This window comes from Podarcis pityusensis (assembly GCF_964106645.2).
Source record: "Podarcis pityusensis genome assembly, chromosome: 4".
Lineage (NCBI taxonomy): Eukaryota > Metazoa > Chordata > Lepidosauria > Squamata > Lacertidae > Podarcis > Podarcis pityusensis.
The window spans coordinates 50,973,827-50,995,719 of NC_138027.1; the positions used below are offsets into that span (position 1 = coordinate 50,973,827).

The 21,893-nt window shown below is 42.3% G+C and overlaps 1 protein-coding gene across 1 annotated transcript in view; it reads right to left on the minus strand.

The window, feature by feature from the left end:
• The window catches only part of ADAMTS5 (ADAM metallopeptidase with thrombospondin type 1 motif 5), a 54,386-nt gene that overhangs the window by 13,187 nt on the left and 19,306 nt on the right, over positions 1-21,893 (minus strand). Inside the window, exons 3-4 of the mRNA XM_081003535.1 lie at positions 7,086-7,253; positions 435-718 (exon numbers count right to left, since the gene is read on the minus strand). Of these exons, the coding sequence (XP_080859661.1) occupies positions 435-718; positions 7,086-7,253 (452 nt within the window). The remainder of the gene's footprint in view (positions 1-434; positions 719-7,085; positions 7,254-21,893) is intronic.

A 21,893-nucleotide genomic window follows, 5' to 3' on the forward strand; every position in this document is an offset into this window, starting at 1 on the left:
TTGTACCAGCAGCTATGTCAGTTTCTCCCACTCTGGTGCAGATACAATCACTTGGCTGTGCACTAACAACTCATAATCAATCAACCAGGTAACATACTGTCATGGCAAATGTATTCAGAAACTGTTCCAATTCCAGAAAGTTTGGTTCCAGTGAAGGCAGGAGCCCCTATCAAGTGTTGTTAAAATGCTAGACTACAGGACCAGCAGAAGTCATGTTCTGTGGCTGTTGGAGAGCTCGAGAATTCTTTTTAATCCAGGTGAGCAGGCAAGAGGTCCAGAATCAACTGTATCCTAACAAAGAAAAGTGGGATGCCTAGACTAATACCTTGTTCTGTTGATGATTAATTTCCCTTGAATTCTCACTCAAAACAGGCCACAGCATGATTGGGCCTTGTACACTTTCATATGGTTTGATCATTAAAGTAGCAACATACCGAGTAATATTTTTTCTTCGTTTTATCAACACATTTCCCCTGAAGGCAGATCCTTCCTTTTCCGCATGGCGTCCCCTCCACAGCAGGGAGTTTTTTGGTCAAACACACCATCTGACCTTGGCGAACAACCGCACACCACAGACGAGAGCACACATCCATTCCAGGACACACTGTGTATTCAGACCCAAATGCCAGCTTGCATTGACGAATGGCATCATATGTTTGTCCTGGAAGCTCCTCAGGGCCCAAGATCTGTTTTCGTGGTTGATCCAGTAAACAGTTACCTGAAAGGACAACCCAGTTTATAATTTGCTTCCTCTCTATGATGCTTGCCATACCTCTGAAGCTTCCAAACTAGATAAAGTGATCAAGAGTTTGTTCCAAATCCATTCAGTTCTCCGTTGGGCTCTTGTATATCATGTGGAAACCTCTAACTGTAACCTGCTTGTGGCTATATAACCTCTGCTTTTACAATAACCTTTATTTCACAGGCTGCAATTCATAACCCGTTTATTTTATTTTCTAGTAGTCCCACCAGAGTAAGTTGGTCTTTAAATTACAGATATAGAAAAAGTATTTTCCCTACTATTAAAAAAAAGAAAAGATTGCTCTGGCTTGCATGTCAGTTTATAATTGGTACTATCAGCTTCAGAACCGGGCATAGGGGTTTTCGTTTCTTTTTAATTTCCGTGTACTCAAACCCACTCTGTGAGTGAGGTCTTCCATATATATCAATGGGACCGAGAGACATTTCAAAATAAACAAAGCTGTCATTTGAACATGCTGTTGAAAAGCTAAGCCTTCTTAATAAGGAAAGCCAGAAAAAGCATGACACACAGCTGTAGCCAAGGGAAACTTGTAAGAAGGGAGGATTCATTAAATCAAAAACCAAATCAGCACAGGAAAGGCAATATTGGTGGCAAGTGCTCATTGGGACCCCCTAAAACCAAGGAGAGCCACAAGACCAAAGAACAAACAGTTCATGTCTATACAAACGGAAAAGAACATGGTATAAGGCATAATTATGTTATCTGTGATGTCAAGCATTGACCTGGCACCATCTCTTTGGAAAAAAAGCCAAAACAACATCAAGTAGTTGTCCTGGAAATTCAATTTTAGAGGGTTTTTCTTTCTCATAGAAGTAACCGGCTCTTATGCTAATACAGGGAATTACAGCCAATCTGAAGAGCTTTCTGTCTTGTTTATAACCCTTGTAAGAGTCCTGTGTGGGTGCCTGTGGTTCAGCAAAGCTTCATTTCTCTTGAGCCAAAATAGATTACCACAACCTGTCTCTCGCTGCAAGCAGTGCCAACTTCCACTTGATGATGGATGAAAGCATGCAGAATATAAATACCTCCCAACTTCAGGGACTTTGAAAACATAATTGGGATAAAGGTCTATATTTCAGAACATTTCTTTTTAATAAAATCAATGATACCTCACTGCCATAAACAGAACTCAACCACCATGATTATTTGCCCCCCTCATGATTCAGTTTTAGTTAAAACACCCTTCTGCATCATCACTTATTTCTCTCCTCAAGTTTAAAACTTTATTAGCTTTCTGATGACCCTGAGCCAGCATGCAGGATATAACTTTTACCTCAGGCATATTTCACTGCATTTTAAAAATAAAATAATGTGTCCTTGCTACTTGATGATACATTGTTGTGAAATAAAACGCCCCTGGGCTATCTTGTGCGTGCTGAACTGTGCTTGGAGAATGAATAGGATAAGGAGACCAAACAACTTATCATCTATATATTTGGGAAAGTTGCTTGTTCGCTATGAATTTGGACACATCTTAAGATAAAACCAAATTTTGCATTATGGTTCCTGAGATCAAGAAGGGTTTTTTTGTTTGGTCTATATTTGGATACAAATGGGCATCATTTTGAATCAAGACAGTTGAATAAATATTTCAAAACCACTGATTCTAATCACGAATTTAAAAATGGCCCTGTTTTTTGGCTTCTTAGAATTCTTGAGCAGTGCTAGATGCAAGGCTACTAGTCTATGAAAAACATTTACAACATATACAGTTGCTACCTTTATATAGTCCACTGTATATGGTCCACAATATACAGCATGGCTAACGCTGGAGTAATGTTGTGATTCTACACTGTGCTAGCAGCAAAGTCAACAGCACAATCATCTCAGTAGTTGTTTCTAATATGGAAATCCACACACAGCTAACAGCATCCTTCAAACAAGCATACTTTTGCCCGGGAAAATGCCAAAACTGCACAGCAAAAGAAAATCTGCCATTCCTATAATATAAGCCAAGTCCATAGCCCTGTGGGTGGGAGAAGACATGTAGGCAGACCCACCCCACCTCAGAAGAAATGCTGGAATCCTGTAGCCCTTGGGACAAAGCTGGTCAACCACCCACTCCTGTCTTAACCACACTGTACTCTTCATATTACTTTAGTCTCAAAGCAGCCTAACATACAACACATATGTTTGCCTCCCTTTTCTCACAGCCATGCACATGGCAAAGCAAACCAAACTATGTAATCTGGCACTATGAGGCCATAGGTCTGTGGGAAAGTAATGGCTTAGTACACAAGAAGTCCCTGGGTACAATGTCCTATAAGACAGGTCAGGGAAAAAACACATACATTTACTGCAGTGCATCAAAAGAGCCAATTATAGTAATTGGTCCAACAGTATTATTCAGGTCTATCTTAACTATGGCCCAAAAGGCAGTGAAGATTTCTAAATTTCGTCTTGCTATTAATCTGTCCAGGGTTTTTACCCTTCTGTCTTGGCTCTGTAATATTGTAAACTGACCTGCTTACAGCTGTGGGTGCTAAAGCCCCACAAGATTCCCATTTATAGCTTCAGTATTAAAAATAAATATGAGGACTTTACTCAAAGCTTCCATTTGTGTCTGAAGGTTCCTTCCCCTGGTCTTTGTGTTTTCTAGAAGTGTACCAAGTGAACTTTCTGGATAATAGATAAGGGGTGCAAAATTCCCAGAAACTTAACATTGGGGGCCTCTGTCAAATAAGGATTAAATGCAAGGATTAAACTGTTCCTTTTCTCAAAAACATTCTGTCTCAGTTCTTGGATAAACACATTTAGACACTGCAAACAAGCTTTTTCATTGCTTTAAATGTTCCAATTAATGAGTTAAAACAGTATTTTTGGTAGCTCAGCATGTGACCCTCAATATTTACTCACCACATTGTTTATTCTAACAATAAACAGAAAAATAAGTCAGCTACTTTGCAAGTTTGCTATGTGTGTGGATTGAGAAATGCCAATGGCGGTCTATGATGAGGCAGCTGCTCAGAAGCCAGCTGGTGGCTGCAAGTAACCATGAAGGCTGTGCTTGAGAAACACTCTATTAACCACACATAGAACTGCTCAAGATTAAGTCTATGGCACTACTGCAGAAAGAGGTAGTGGAAGGTTCTAGTTAGGCTTATGTGCTCCCCCAGGAACAATGTCCAAAACATAATAACAACAATATGGGCGGGGGGGGGGGGGAGCTAACAAGACAGCCACCCACAAAGTCCACAGCAGCTATACTGACTTATGGGAATTGTGATGACACTTGCCAACAGTGTCTTCCCTATACATGGAAGGCATAAATTGCACATAGAGTCTGCCGTACATCGACAACAGTGCCTGATCTGTTAGGGCATGCCATAGCCAATGGTTAGGAGGCTAGGCTGTAGGACCTATATAGATCTCTGGGGCAGGAGGTGGGGATCTTCAAGTTCTGCTGCATCCTTCTATGCAGACAATGTGTGTAATAGTGAAGGCCGCACATCTCCCATAATGGAAGAGTTGCTTGATCCCCTCAATTGTTTTGGTTGCCCTTTCCTGCACATTTTCCAGCTCTGCAGCATTCATTTTGAGAAGCAGCAACCAGAAATGTATGTCGTATTCCAAGGGTGATTGGACCACATATTTATATGAAGGCACTGGTCACTTTATTTTCAGTCCCATTTCTAATGAACCCTAACATGGAATTTGTCTTTCCCACCACTGCCACACACTGGGTCATGTTTTCATGGGCCAGTTCTCCACAACCTAAAGATCTTGTCCCTGGCGAGTCTTTGTGTCTCGCTGCCTCCACATGCTTCTTTTGGGGAGCTCAAAAACAACAATATTGTGTTTTGGAGGTGGGGGGAAGGGAGAGACAACAGAAGGCAGGGTTGGCGTTCAAGAATCCTACTCTCAACACACACATGTAAGAGCAGAAAGGAGACACATTACAGCGGTACCTCAGGTTACATACGCTTCAGGTTACAGACTCCGCTAACCCAGAAATAGTGCTTCAGGTTAAGAACTTTGCTTCAGGATGAGAACAGAAATTGTACTCCGGCGGCGCAGCAGCAGCAGGAGGCCGCATTAGCTAAAGTGGTGCTTCAGGTTAAGAACAGTTTCAGGTTAAGTATGGACCTCCGGAACAAATTAAGTACTTAACCTGAGGTACCACTGTATAGGATTTTTGTTATCCTGGGAGTGAACCCTGTAACACACATCTTCCCCAAGTATCATGTTGATTGTGCAAACTGTGTCTTTAACTGAATATTCCTCCACCACAGTTCCTATTTGCATTCTCATGTTTCATAGATGCAGCAGAAGCAGCTGGCCAGGTGGGGGAAGAGCTGCTATGCTAGCTTCCTAGTAGGTAGGTCGCTGTTGCTTGCTGGGAGGGAGGGGAGAAAGTGACAGGGAGGTCAGGGTGGTGCAAATGCATGGGTACAGCCAATCTGGCACTCCTGCCAACGTGTCTGCACTCTGCTGACCTCCCCACTGCCTCCTTCTCCTGACTTCTTCTACCACCTGCCAGGAAACTAGCATAGTGACTCCACCTCACAAGTTGCTTCTTTGGGACATTCACATGTCTTAATGTATGAGTGTGCCTCATGGACTTTTGATGGTGTGCTATGACTGGCTTCTGCATCATCCACCATTAGTGATAGTGGGAAGAGGGTATGGAGGAGGGGGAGGAGTTCTTCTGAGCTCTCCACTACCTCTTGTGAGTGCTTATTTTCATATAACAGTTATTTTGTTGGTGCCAACAGGGGAGTTGGGGCCTAGCCTGGGGGAGAATAAGAATCAGATTAAGCCACCCATTCGGCTCAGAATGAGACCCCTATCCACTGCTTCTCCTTATGCCATTCTAATTACATTTGCACAGAACTTACACTGACTTTAACCTTATGTTAAATCTTGTGACTATACCATCACAACTTGGAGCTACACTAGCAAATGGACTTTTGCTGCAATCCCATCCTTGTCCACCTAATGTTAACTTGGATAAGACTGCAATGCAATGTGTTTAAGATAACACTAAAGGAGTGTAGATATACTATGGGAAATACAACTGTAGATCTTTAATAAATGCCTTATAAAATTGCAGAAAGTTAATAATACTAATAATTTTATTATTTATACCCCACCCATTTGGCTGTGTTAGAGGCAGTTATCGACAAATGATAACGGGATGAAACATACCATTGCACACAGCACTCAAAACCATCCTACACAATGTTGCCTTTTACAAGTGCTGCATGCATATAGTATGTTTTTCATCCATAAGGATTTCAGTTTCCATAACAACTAGATCCATTCGTTCAGTTAGGTCATTTTTATCTAAGCATTCTGGAATTTGAAAAGGTTGTTTAAGAGCTGCAGTTGGGTTAGCAGCACAGTGAAGGATTTTAAGAGCATTTTGTTGTTGTTAAGGAGAAGCTGGGAAAGAACACTGAAATACTAATATTAGCTAAATAAATCAAACTCAGCTTTTGAAGCAGGGCTGTCTTCTGAAAAGACGTGTAAACCTGAGTTGAAATCTCTGTTTAGCCCCTGATGCCTTGGGCAAGTCACTTTGCTCAATTTTAGTTCTCTACCTGCCAACTGGTGATAAAAGTGGCCTACAGTGGTACCTTGGGTTACATACGCTTCAGGTTACATACGCTTCAGGTTACAGACTCCGCTAACCCAGAAATAGTGTTTCAGGTTAAGAACTTTGCTTCAGGATGAGAACAGAAATCGTGCTCTGGCGGCACGGTGGCAGCAGAAGGCCCCATTGGCTAAAGTGGTGCTTCAGGTTAAGAACAGTTTCAGGTTAAGAACGGACCTCCGGAACGAATTAAGTACTTAACCCGAGGTACCACTGTACTGGAGGTTTCATCTCTGAGGAAGTAGCCCAAACCCCATCCTTATTTGAGTCTTGTGCACTGTAATGTTTCCTAGCCCTGGTTCATGGCAACCACTGCCATGACTTAGGCTAGACTAAGTGAGAGGGACCACTGTACTTCACACTGTTGTAAATAATCTACCTATTTGCAATCCTTTTGATATTTGCTATTACTACTTATTTTTATCTACCACTATTACTAATACAACATCTCACTGCTATTTACTATTCCGACTACTGCTTTTCCTCCTCATTTAGGTAGCGGTAGCAGAGTGTCAGGGGCTGTACTTCATTGCATTTAGGAGTCAGATAGCGATTATTGTAATAGCATGAAGAATGTTAAAGAAAAGTGAAAGTAACTTCAATTCTAATTAGAATAACAAACACATATTTTATAAATTAGAGTTAAAATGTTTTTTTTAAAAAATAAAGTTCCTAGCAGCACATAATGTCCAGCATGATATAGGACACTAAGATATCCATACATACCATGGCCATCATCCAGAAATTCTGTTATTGTTGCTGAAGTGCATTTGGACCAGGGTTTAGAAGCATCAATGCTTGTTAAGATGGAAGACATAAGCCTCTTATCTTCCATGGAACCAAAGTTCTCCTCACAGAATTTGGAGTCGTCATGGGAAAGTCCAAGGAGATGTCCTGAAGGAAGGAAACGGAACAGCATCTCAGTCTTAATACTCCTTTTAAATTAAAATATCCACGCAGCTATTGATTCATTAGTCATTTATTTAAGAATGAGGGGACAAAAAAGCAGCTTGTCGAATAAACCTGCCAGTATGTTATTTCAGATTATACTTGCAAAGCTTTATGAATGTGATTGGGACTATAAAGTTGGATATAAATATTCTAAATGAACTGAATAATAGAATTGTAGAGTTGGAATGGACCACGAGGGTCCAACCCCCTGCAATGCTGGAATCTTTTTGCCCAATTTGAGGCTTAAACCCATAACCCTGAGATTAAGTGTCTCATGCTCTACTGACTGAGCTACTCTCAGAATCAGTATTTCGTTTATTTAGTCATTTAAAATATTTCTTAATCACCCTCAAGCAGGAGATTCCTGGGCAGTGTGCAAAAGTGTGATGAAAACTATTCACATATCCAACAAAAACAAAAGATAACTCAACAAAAAACACAAAAAAGGTAGTAGAGCAAACACAAAAAACTAAGGACCAAAGAAAGCAGTTCCAGTTAAAATAATCTAATCTAGGGAAATAGGAAAGTCCTAATCTGGCATCAAAAAGATTGCAATGTCAATGTGAGGCATTTTTCCTTGAGAAGGCCATTCTGAACCAGCACCACAGAAATGACCACAACATTTAGATCATTATACACAGTGTGATATTAACATAGAGAACCAGTAAGTTTTATTCTAGATATAAAACTATAGGTATTTATAGCTTAGTGTTTGTACAGTGTTTGTACCTCTCCTGCCAGGTACAAGCAACTCCCCATTTACACAGGGGTTGCGTTCCAAGGCATCGTGTGCATCAGTGGGACACACATAAGCTCAGCACAGTATAGTGTGAGACCAAGGTCTACAGCTCAATACTGCTGCATATTGCTGCAGATGATCCTGGCTATAATGGGCTATAGAGGAGGAGATGAAGATGCTTCAAGTCAGGGATGCTTGCTACACAAATCTGATAATGCAAGCTAGTGAAAGAACTCACACACCACAGGGGAATATGTGCTGCCCCCGCTTCCAAGCTGCTAGCAGGTAGGATCTAAGCACACATCCCTCCTGAGACTTCAGCAATGGGCATATAGATTTTGTTAGCACATCTCATTCTAAAGAAGGACTTTGTCCCACAGTTGGCAGAAGAAGTAGCATTACTGTATTACTGGCCTACAAATGGCACATCCTTGTAGCTTCAACCGCAACTCACTGGGAAACACTAGTAGGTGTGGGAGATTGTTTATGAGATCTAGAGTGGGGTGGCAAACAAAAAGGAGCATCACACAAACAAAAATGGTTTCCCCTTAGTTGCTGTCCACGGGATGCGGGTGGCGCTGTGGATTAAACCACAGAGCCTAGGACTTGTCGGTCAGAAGGTCAGTTTGAATCCCTGTGATGGGGTGAGCTCACATTGCTCGGTCCCTGCTCCTGCCAACATAGCAGTTCAAAAGCACGTCAAAGTGCAAGTAGATCAATAGGTACTGCTCTGGCAGGAAGGTAAACAGCGTTTCTGTGCGCTGCTCTGGTTCGCCAGAAGCGGCTTAGTCATGCTAGCCAAATGCCCCGGAAGCTGTACGCCGGCTCCCTCGGCCGATAAAGTGAGATGAGCGCCGCAACCCCAGAGTCGGTCACGACTGGACCTAATGGTCAGGGGTCCCTTTACCTTTACCTAGTTGCTGTCATTCCATGCTACCACATTGCTTAATCTCACTTCTCTCGACTTCTCCCTTATTTATCCCTGAGGGAACATCCGGGGGAAATTTCCCCTTTCAAATCACTGCCATTTCGGAGATAATGCTCTGAAATCACCAGAAAACTTTCAGCACAGTACTCAGCATGTACTATGCTTCTGTATACTATGGACTCCTGAAACAAACAACAACAAAAAGGGCCTGACATGTAACCATGGGCCAGACTGCACCCTTTATCAAGTTGTGGATTCGTATACTTCCAACAGATTTGAATTTTTTTTTAAGACAGAGGCTCTGTATAGTCTTCTTTCTCTGTCAGTGCCAAAAAATCTTGAAAGGCCATCCTGAAACAAAGGATGCCTTTAAGAAACCTGAAGACAGTGCTGGCTTTGCTGTCTCCATGGCTGATGTTATCACAGAGAGTGCATCAAACTCATGGAATGAGTGGCACCAGGATGCTCTACTCACTGTTTTAAAGGCACTGCAGGCAGGCGGCACTCAACACTTCAATGAATTCTGAGGTAACTGAGCTCTTATTATAGTCATTTGCAACTGACATCAAGCTTGTTCTGAAAAAGCCAATGATATGTTAATGAGCTGGTTTTAGTAAAACCTGGGAATGTGGTGTCCCGAGAAAAAGGCGTGTCTGCACTGGAAGCGCCAAGCTCTGTCAGGCATGTTGGTAGGCAGAGGAATCGCTTACCTGGAAGCATCCTATATATGTATACTGTGGAAAGATGCCCATGACTTTGGGGTTTGAACAATGTGTTATCGTAGTTTAATTTCAAGATTTGGACATTTAACAGATTCTGAAACATTTCTTATAAAGGGAAACGCAACAAAGTAATTAAAATAAATGAAATTATATTGGGCTTATATATTATAGAAAACTAGTATGAAAACAGCCAAGATAGATTTGGGATGGGTAATTCTACTTGATAAGTGGAATTGGATTTGGCATAATGTTCCTCAGCAAACAGTCCTTAAGGGAAGTTTTTACATGTTTCCATTCCATTGGCACGTAAAACTACTACATCCTTATTGGATAAATAGAACCGGCTGTTGGTGGTGCAAAGATGCAAGTGCTGGGATGCAGATTTTTTTTTTAAGTGTCCTAAAATAAGAAAATTCTGGGGGATAAAACCAGGGGAGTGATCTTATCTAACAGTTATGCTTGAGGAGTGCAACAGGATCACTACTACATTCATTTGCACTGATGCAACAATATACGGACAGAGTGAAATCTATGCCAGTGAGCAGTATCACTGTGCCTGTGGGATCCTGTCACAAAGAAAAGTAGGCCCACTCACAGGTCACTCCCATCTTCTGTGCCAGAATAATGGTATGCTAACAAAATAGATGGTTTAAGTAAAACCATTCCCATTGGGGAGACATACTGGTACATGGTAGATTTGGACACCTATCCAAACCTCCTTCAGTTGGCCCATGTGTCCGCTTTGACTGGCTAAAATACTGTACTATCTCAGGTGTGTGTCTGTGCGTATGGCAATTCCCCTGGAATTTGGGACGTGTTTTACACTAAAGGTGTTCTGTCCTACTAAGTTTCAGCACCAAACACAGTCCCGTGAGCGCTGGTCCACACAGCTAGGCACCCTCAGTTGCATGGGAGAAGGTTAAAATGAGTAACGAATTTGAGCATGTTGTATTTGTTCAAAACAGACTTGAATTCTACATGCTTTAGCTCTGTGCTAAATATTTCTACTTCGATGTCTAGAAATGTGCCAAGATTATTATGAAAAGCATGATTGTAACATTACACAGCTGACACCTAACAGAACAGTGGTTACATGACCAACTTTTAGGGTATGTGCGTCCATATTTATAGAAGTTGTGAAGTTCATGTTGATTTTCCATTAGCTAAATCAAAGCTATACATTAAGGACTTACTCCACTACAACTTGCAGCATTATTTGGGTTTATTTCTCTTACCTCCCCCAACCCCCTTGCAATTGAAGCAATGCCCTTCAGTTGTACAAGCAGCTCTGTGATTAGATATTCTCTCTGCTCAGTTGCTTTAGGAACTGATTGCAGCAACCAAATATTTTCACTTAAGAGGTTGAAAACATCATAGCACAATTGAAGGGGCCTCACCAAAAATATTTGGGTTGGAATTTTTGATGCTGCAATTGCATGCTTAGAGAACCCTGGATTGTATCTGATGCTTTTTTCTTTTCTTTTTAAAGGGAAGGTGGTTGTAGTGGTAACAAAAGGACAAGAGAATATTCCTGGTGCTTACATTTGCTGACAGATTTTAGAGCTTGATTTGTTGGTTCATGGATATTTTGCCTTGTTGTATTTAGCCCTTTTTTCATTCTGAAGTTCGTTTTAAGATATTATGCTTGCAATTTAGATACCATACATTTCAGTATAATCTCATAGATTTCAATTCTACTTCAATGAATCTTACATATGTAGCATATGGTTAAGGGAAAGAGGTGTGTGGAAAAAAGAAGTCAGCACAGTTCTTTGTTGAAAATAATTGTGTTGAACAGTTGCACATATGAATGACTGCATACATACATACATAAATGTAAGGGAAACAAATGAAATGCATATATACAGGCATTCTGGTGACATGCACTGCCCATTCATCAAAGGACCATGACAATTCCAAAACGCATGCTCTAAATCAGTGGTCCTTAATCTAATTTTCCTTTAACCACTTGAAAATGGCTGGGGGTCTTGACAGACCATTTAACAACCTTTTAAATAAGCTTAATAAACTCTAATAAACTATTTTGTTCTCCAAATCATTACTTGTTTTTAATAACTTTTTTCCCCCAGTGCTGGCATCACCAGCAAAACCAGCACCATAGTATAAAGATCAGGGGCCTTCGGCCAGAACCTTGTTAGTTACTCAATAATTTCCTATCAAAATGGCCTTGGTCACTGTCAGAAAGAAAACATTCTTGACTGTTCTGCAGCCTTTTCATGAGCCATTTGAATCAACCTTGAAGACCATGGTTTAAGTACTTCTGCTCTAAATAATGTAGGAATTTTGTTTTGTTTCTTAATACATGGAATTCAAAAGCAAATCTAAAACTGCTTGTGTTTTTGTTTCCCTGTACCTTGACCTGCAAACAGAGAAGCATTGCAATTCCATAGTCCAATACAACATATAGACATGAAAATGAAGTTAAACAGAAGTGTTTGGAAAAGAATTATTACTACGCACAGGTGTACTACTTTTTATTCCATCAGAGCATTGCTGTCACTATGTTTACGCTGGACCACTGGACAGAAGCAGTGACACAGCTTGCTAAGAATGCCACACGTCTTACAATATATTTACTCAGGAAATCACAGCTCGCATGAGACATCTGTTTCTCAGTGTGGCCATGACTTTTACCTAACTTACCAGCTGGCATAACTGAGGCAGCAGGATGTCAAGCTACATGCCCAGGTTGAGTCAGCCACAAAGACTATGCAGTAACTTGTTTACTTGTACATACACAGCAATGTGCTGATTTGAAAAGCAGTGTGTTAGGTATGTTCCTTGCAAGCTACACACCAAGAAGTGATGCTTGTTGCAGGCTGCAGTCTTCTAACCTTTTGGGTAACCAGGGCTGGCTACAGCATCAGACATCTTTGGGCACCACTGAAACCTACCCTGGGCCCCCTTTAAGAAAATTTCCTGGCCTGGTGCTATGAGCAGCACCTGGCAACTGGATCTAACTGGCATGCCATTTAACATGACAGTGGAGCATAGTGGGAAATTAAAATGGGATCGTCCAGTTACACCTTTACGAATTGGTGCACTGCTGCTACTTGCCACCATGGCCAGACAAGACTGCCAGAGCCCATCAAGGGAGAGAGGCAGCCAATCAGAGGGCACGTTGCCCCCTCAAATCTGGCATCAGCCTTGGCCTGAGGCTAATGATATGCAGATAAGGATTTTTTAATGTTAAGGTATTAAAACAGTAAAGCTTTAGTGCTAAACACACATCGTATGATCCTGAATACCAGTCAGCTACTAAGATGCTTGTCTTATTAGAAAACTCTCTCCCTGCCCCTGTTATATTTTGCCACACACACAGAGGTCATATTTCTTCAAGGTCAAATTTCAACATCAGGATGCTAACATTTAATGGGAGTCTAATATCATATTGTTTACTAATGCCACTGCTTGCTTTGCAGTAAAAATATAATAGATACTGACATCCATGCTTATCATACATTCATCCCCCCCCCCTTCAAACATAGATTCCAAGAGCTGAGGTCAATCTCGGTTTCCTGCTGCTTTCCTGAGGGCAGGGATACTGAGATTTGGCTCTGGATATTTGGCTGAGGTTTCGAGCTCTGCTGTGTAACTTTTGAAAACATGACCTCTCTTAATCTAATCATCCACAGAGGGTACATTCACACAGAGATCAGCACAAACTTTAACCACAGCCAAACTCAAGTGGAGATGCTGTTGTGTCTGAAGTACTTCCATGGTCTCGGCTAGAATTGTTCCCTTTGATTTTCACATGCCTGAGTTCCCATTAAAAATCACTTCACAGCCTCTGTAACTGCAAGACTGGATTCTGCTTTTAAAAACACTCAAGAATATCAGCAGTAGAAAAAGTATTGAAGAGCCCCATTATTCTGAAGCAATGGAGTTTCCTTCTCGTCTGACATGCCAATTACAGAACAGAACAGCTTTCATTGAAAGGGGAAATTTCATGCCACCATGTCCGTACAGCAGGTGGGACAATTATTGCCCTTACAAGTTAATGAAAACAGACCTGGGCAAGCTAAGAATTTGTAGTCAAAGTTTAAACTGGCATTAATCAGCAGCCTTTTGCAAAGGTCATGCCCAAGGCTGAAAGCAACAGTTGAAGTCTCTGCCCTATTGCTCACCTCTCACCAAGGCTTAATGCTGAGTGCTCATCTTTTCTCTTTGCCCGAGTAAGCATGTTTATGGGGGCTTAGCCCAAATGCTTTGCTCGCACCAGAACCTTAAATGGGGAACTTTTCAAAGAAGTAACAATGCGAATGTATTAAATATTTTCTTCCCACAGATGTCAGCAGAGCAGCTGTGGGTTAATTATAGTCTCTGGGTTTTTAGAAAAGCCACAGAGCCTGATTCAGACACCTGGATATTTGCCCAAACTTTATCTCTCCCAGGGGAAGGCCAAGATGAAAGCTAGACATCCTTCACAATTGTTTCTTTTGCCCATAAGGACTCCAAAAGATTTGCTCCTGTCTAGCCTAGGGCTTGCTCTTATCTAAGCTATCCTGACAAGCCTTCAACTCAAAAGGCTCCCTGTTCAGCATGGGCTTTGAAAAAAGAAGAAGCAACAGTGGATTTTATAATGTTTTTACATGCACTTTTCAAATTATAAACTACCCATACGGAACACAGTGTTTGCTTAAAGCAGTGCATGCTGCTATTAGGTTGAGCATTGTGTATAAATTACTGAATCACAGATTTGAATGCACCTGTTACAGAGGACGTTGGCTACATTCTACATATATATATATAAACTTGCACCAATGCCATCAGGAAAAAGAAAGCTATTGACAGCAGACTGCCTTTGCTTTGCATTCTATCCTGTGATTCAGCAGGGCATCTTCCTATTTTCATCTGCCTTGACGTCTGTACCATCTCTACTGCACCAGCCTTGCCATTTATCTCATACAGAATCTAACAAAGATCTACCTGTGATTCCTCTTCTGAGTTGGGCCACCAGCTGGAACCATATTACACCGGTTATTAAATATATGCATTAGTTGGTGTTTTGTTTCTGGACTGAATTTTGATTTTTACAAATGACATATAAAGTCCTGAACAGTGTGGGGCCTAACTATTTGAGGGAGTACCTCTCTCTTTATGTCCTCGCCTATTAGTTGGCATCTTCCAGTGAGACCCTCCTTACTGCCCTGCCACTGGAAAATTCAGAAACCAGGTGAAAGTGTTTGGGCATTAGTGCCACTGTAATCTGAAAATTCTTGAGCCCTAGAAGTGGAGAGAGAGAGCCTGAACTCCACTGAAAAGGCCAAGTCTGTTACTTGGGGGTGCTCCTTGATACGGCTTTGTCACTTGAGGCCCAGGTAGCCGCAGAGGCAAGGAGTGCCTATTTACAACTATGGCAGGTTTGTGCAGAAAGCATTCTTTCTTTTTCAAGCATACTAGAACATAAAGCCGACACACAGAGATAATCTCATATTCTCTGCAGACACACAGCATCCCCAATCAGGAGTGGACTTTGGTCTTTCAAAGCCAAAATTTGTGCACCCTACCTTCCATTTTGCACATGCACAGCACCATAGTTGTGGTACCCACCTCTTGGCTTTGTACTCAATGCGGGGGAACCAGTCGCGCTGCCCTAAAGTTGCCTCTGCCCCAACCTCATCACTCCTGCAATTGCTCCACTCACCTATATATTTTGTCCTGAGATAAGGTTCCAGGACTCCCCTCATCTATACTGACTAAGGCACAGATCTCAAGAGGTTTGACTGTTGTTGATTTCTGCAACTGTAACTCACTCCCCACACCCGTAGTCTTTAACTGTAACACAAAGGAAACCTGGCTGCATTTAAAATATCAACTGGGGTTGAGCGCTGGGTGGTTGGAAATATCAAGGAAGAGAACGTGAGTAGAAACATTTGTTCCCATCTGATCTCTGTTGATGCCCAAGCTTTCCCCAAGCCAGTACAACCCTCTTTGCTTCTCTTCTATTGTCTTCTTCATTCCTCCCACACATACTTATACATAAAAGTCAACCGCATGCAAAACAGATGCATGCGGCTAGCTAGCCTTATGGAAGTTATTTTCCTGCATCCATGAGATTTGTCCCATGCCCATTCCATGACCACTTCCTGGAACATCTTAGACCATTGTCTGGTATACAGCCTTTTCCTTCTACAAGTCTACTTCTATATTGTTCAGACCTCTGGATATAGCCGGGTTGACATCATCAGTAACAACAGTGATTTTTGCCAAGAGCAGGGGAAGAAAATATGTCTGAGTCTAGGGCCATGTAGCATATGGCATGCTTTTAAAAGACAGCTATTCATGGAAATATGTGTAAGATGGTGAAGCTAGTTCCATCTCTGGTAGTAGACTAACATGGCCACTCCACTGGACTTGAGTCTCCTGCTGTTTTTGTACTACAATTCCCATCATCCCTGACAACTGATCTTACTAGCTAGGGATTGTGGGAGTTGTAGTCCAAAAACAGATGGAGACTCACGTTGAACAGGTTGAGTTCCAATGAACTGGGGGGGGGGGTGCCAGTAAAACTTCCCATCCAAGCAGGTCCCCTACAGCTCAACAGGACAAAACATTTTAATATTTGAGAACTATGAGTTTAAGGGATTCTTATTGTTTAAAAAACTGATCTGATCTGTCCTATATTTGCAAACCACTACAGCTGTCTCTAACTTAGTGCCATCCAGATGCTTTTGGACAACAACTCCTATCACTCCTCACCATCGGCCATGATGGCTGGGGCTGATGGGAGTTGGAGTCCAACAATGTCTGGAGGGCACCAGGTTGGGGAGGACTGAATCAGTAAAACTGGTAGTCCTGTTCGGGCACGCTGCTTGCATGTAAAAATATTTTTAAAAATGAATTTATTTTTAATCAAACGAAATACTGCCCCTTCCACTGTATGAAATTACATAGTGAGGGGGAGCACTTTTTAAAAATAAAACCCCACAAGATAAATAGGAGGAAATGAACAGAAAGGAAGGGGAGAAAAAAAGAAGCCAAGATGCAAAAATGGACAGCTTCAGGAGGCACCAGGGGCCACAGTATATGAGTTTGGGGGCTGTATGTGGCTCATGCGCAACAAGTTGCCTACCTGTGGGCTAAACCACCTGGCAGCAGCTCTCCAGAATTCCCTTGCTTTACTTGGAGATAGCAGGAATTGAAGCCAGAATCTTCTGCATGCAAAATAGGTACTCTGCCTTGGTACTGCTACAGCCCTTCCTCCAATCTCCAATTTGGCCAAGGTTAATAATTATAACGTAAACTAATTCATTTTCTAAGCAATTCTCCTTGTATTAGTTAAGGAAATGCTTGGAGTTGATCAATCTGAATGGTTAATTTTCATGCTGCCCTCATACAAGCCATGACATGTGACTATGTCATTTCCATTTTTTTAAAAAGAGCACTTTTAACACTATTGCCTGGTGGTGAAAGCTGCTGCTGGTGAGTGAAAGTTGTTAAGACTAGTGGTGAAAGTAGCTAGGAAAAATAAATTTTCCCCTTGAAGGGGGGCGGGCACTGTCCAGACAAAGAGCTTATTCAGTTTGTACCCCCCAGAATGCTATCCAGACTGGAGTGGATTTAGGAAAGGGCCTTCAGGCTGCTCACACCCGTCTGTACTTAGTCTGGTAGACAGAATGCAAGGGATACAGCCAAGAAATCCTGTGCTCAAATAAAGATGGGAGTTCCCTATCCAGTCAGCATCTTCAACCTGCAAGGAGGAAAGTGAGCAAGGATCGGGAGGAGAAAGCTCACTCCTGATCTCAGTGTCTTCCTGCAACTTCCACAAGTTGTTTCCTACATTCTTCAGAGCTCTGGGTGTGGCTAGGTTAACTTTTGTAACAGCAGCAGGACAACAGCAGCAGCAGCAGCAGCAGCAGCAGCAGCAGCAGCAGCGGTGTCTACTACCAAATGCTAATGTCATTTGTTTGAGTTTAAGGTACCATGAAACAATAAGACTTGGGTATTTTTTCTGCAAGAGACTAACACAGCCAGACCTCTGGAAACTGCTACTCTAATGTAAGGGTAGACAATGAGGTGCCCTTCAAATGGGATGAATCCCCGACTACTGGCCATGATGAGAGTTGCAGTCCAAGGACACCCAGACGGCACCATTCAGATTCCTTCCAATTTTTCAGTGTGGTCCTCCAGCCAAGCAATGTGTACAAAAGTGAATATACTACTGCCTGAAAAGGCATCTATTAGTAAAAATAACATAGAGAAAAATGCATTATATTAGGAGATAGACTTGCACAAACGTGTACACAAATGTGTGATTTGGGAGAAATTCACACTAAAGTGATAATAATTTATCTGAACCTAAGATTGGAAGGCAGGGACACGGGTGGCGCTGTGGTCTAAACCACTGAGCCTCTTGGGCTTGCCGATCAGAAGGTCGGCGGTTCGAATCCCCTCGGCGGGGTGAGCTCCCATTGCTCTGTCCCTGCTCCTGCCCACCTAGCAGTTCAAAAGCATGTCAAAGTGCAAGTAGATAAATAGGTACCGCTCTGACGGGAAGGTAAACAGCATTTCCGTGCACTGCTCTGGTTCTCCAGAAGCAGCTTAGTCATACTGGCCACATGACCCGGAAGCTGTACACCAGCTCCATTGGCCAGTAAAGCAAGATGAGCGCCACAACCCCAGAGTCATCCATGACTGGACCTAATGGTCCTTTACCTTTAAGATTGGAAAAATGAGAAACTGAGAACAACAAGGTTCGCTCATCCCTATGTAGCATAGAGTAATGAGACTGTGCAGCTTTTGAAAGGGTTGGCTATGCAAGAATAACAGCAGCACAAACCTATTTGAGAGAAGCTATTCAACCAGGGAGTCCAAAAGCAAATAAAATTTCTACAGAATGGATTCAGACATCCAATTAAAAAACCTCTTCACGTGGGAATAATTTCCCCTTCCCATTAACAGCCACTGAATTGCTTTACGACAAAACCTTCAAATAACCACCTTTTATGTGATATTTGCTGTTGTCACATGAGCAATCTGGCAGTTTGAATTATAGCTAAAGAGAAGGGTAGAAGCAAATATAGAATTAATTTAGCAGATTTCTATACCACCCTTGAAGAAATTTATATCCAGGGTGCTCTACATTATTACAATGTCACAAGAATAAAAACACATTATAAAGCTGCAGGCAGACAAGAAAGAAACACTGGCCATTTTTATAACTGTATGAAAGATAAAAGACTCAGAAAATAAAGCAGGGGTTAGTTGGCCTCTTCAAGATAGTGCTGTTGGCTTCAAGTGAGCTTCCCTAGGAAGGGTGCACCATGAATGGGGAACCAGCAATGCAGTCTACTACTACATTTCAAATTTTGAGAGCGTGCCGGAGGAACCATGCACAAAATTGCTTTCATGGAGGGGCTGTGGCATACCAGGAAATAGCCACCATGGGGAGTGTGTCATAACTCAAAATTAGAGAGATGGCCACCCCTGACAACCTTATGCTTACCAGGGGGAGTCAGCTATGTTGGTTAGAGTGTGATGCTGATAATGCTAAGGTTGCAGGTTCAATGCCTGTAGGGGACAGCTGCCTATTCCTGCCTTGCAGGGGGTTGGACTAGATGATCCTCAGGGTCCCTTCCAAGTCTATGATTCTGTCTTGCTGGTCCTGATTATGGAGAAGATACACACATCCTGACACTGTTGCTGTAGGGAGCATTCCTCAGTACCAGGAAAAATATTAAGGTACATTCGGTTGTTGAATGTAATGCTTTCAGGAAGCCCGTCTGGCTTCCAAAATGTTCAACAACCACGGTGTGGCTTCCGATTGGTTTTTCAACTTCATAAAAATTTTCGAAAACCGGAACACTTACTTTTGGGTTTTCGGTGTCCGGGAGCCAAAACGTTCCAAAATGGAGGCATTTGAGAACTGAGGTTTGACTGTACCAACACCACTCTCATTTCAGATAAATTGTTTAGGGGTACCTGCATGCTTTCCCCCATAACTTTATTTCTAGTAGCACTAGAGCATCTACCCAGGGGGTCACTGGAAGCCTTCATGGGTGCCATGGCAGTCACAGGCACCAGGTTGGTGATCCCAGGTCTACTCTAGCTGGCAGCCACTCTCCAAAGTTTCAGGAAGAGGTCTCTTCTTGCCAACTGATACTTTCTGTCACAAAGATACAGGTCCTTTCAGCTCTTAGTGACACTTGGCAGCCTCAAGCGGCTTGTTTCCTGAGGTAGAGAGCCTCAATAATATGCCACTGTTATGATCTATTTCCAAATGTTTCCAGACTAGAGCTCCTCCTTTGCTAAAGGGTGTCCGGTGTCAGTAGTTACATTAGCACTACTAATAAAACCCATGATTTCAGATTTTGTGTGTTTCTTTATGTTAGGGTCAAATGATATTAAGCACAACACCCTTGCATCCTACCTGCTCGCTGTTTGAAAACTGAACTGGCACGGCAATACTCCCAAAGCAAACTTTACTTTGGTTTGGCACAAGTTACAAGGCAAAGCCGTAGTTGGCACTCTCTGAAAGTTCCCTTAGCCTTGTTATTTCCTTCCAAGAATGTAAAAGGGTGAGGGAGAACTGTTTTCCATTTTTAAATTTAGTGTTCACTCTGCACAGCTAATGTTCCTCATGGAAAACATCTCTAGCGATTGTGACTATGTTAGCATGCAAGGCAAATGTAGACCTGAAAAGCCTGCTCTCTTGGTAAACAGGGACCCCGAGTTTCACCACGGCTGTTACTTTAGGCAAGAAGCACCCTATATTCCATCTTACAGAATGTCTAGCTGGCACAAGAGACCCCCTGGTAAAAGGAGGGCTGATTTTGGAACAGCCCTCTCTTCCTGCTTCCTCCTGCGCTTAACAGCTCAGTGTAAAATAAAGGCTGTCGTTTAAATTTACAGCCAGCTGTTCTCTGGCTAAACTCTGGATGGATCATCTTCCTTACGTGAATTAAAGCTGAAAAAGCTGTGGGTTCTCTGGGCACTGGAAAAGGCAGCTGCTGTGTTTGTACATGTTCGTCGCTGAAACTGACCCACACTTTAGGAATGCAGGAAACTTCCTTGCGTTTAAGGGGGACCATTCCTCTCTATAGCTCAATAATATCTACAGAGACTGGCAAGGGCTCTCCAAGGTGTAAGACACGAGTCCTTTCAAGCCCTGCCTGGAGATACCAGGAATTGAATCTGGGGTCTTCTACATGCAGATCATATGTTCTGCCACTCAGTAATAACCCTTTCCTTAACATCCATGCTCCAAGCTACAAATGATCTTCCCCAACAATGTTTTGAGAGTACGTGTAGTGCAGGGCACGCCTCAGCTTGGGTGCTGCACCTGAAACTTCACATCAGCCTACCGGCACCTGATCTGCCATGGGGTGCCTGAGCTGCCTGGATCATGTTCCTGCCACTCCAAATAACAACACTGGAAACAGACCTGATCTTGCTAAAGGTGCCAGTCAGTAGGGAAGGTTGACTTGGCTCAGGGAAGCAGGACTGCAAAGCACCTTGAGTGATTCTGGTGTGATAATCAGTGCTTGCTGGCTTTGAAAAGCTATTTTGCCACTTTCGAATTGTAGACATGGAATGGGTCCCCAAGGCTCATCTAGTCCAACCTCCTGAAGTGCAGGAATCTCAACTAGATCACACATGACAGGTGGCCATCCAACCTCTGCTTAAAAATCTCCAAGGAAGGAGAGTCCACAACCTCCTGAGGGAGACCGTTCCAATACCGGACAGCTGTTACCATCAGAAAGTTCTTCCTGATGTTTAGTTGGAATCTCCTTCCTTGTAACATGAAGCCATTGGTTCAGGTTCCAGCATCTGGAGCAGGAGAAAACAAGCTTGCTCCATCCTCCATGTGACAGCACGGTCTGGACTAGATGGCCATTGGGATTCCCTCCAACTCTACAATTCTATCATTCTATGAAACTGCTGTTATGGATAGTGCGATATTATTGTTCCCTGACTGCATGATGCATTGTTAGTATAATTGTATATGTTTTTAGTTGTGCGGCGGTTTCAGATATTCTAAGCTGCCTTGCGAGAATATTGTATTTTGAAAGGTGGTTAATTCACGTATAATTTTTTTTTAGTAATATCTACATTAGAAAAGCCTTACATTATTTTTGCCATTCAAAAAAAGGAATGGGAAGTGAAACATGATACCAAAGCTTGCTGTTAATATCCAGTGCTATAATAGCTGGCAGCTAATATGACCATCC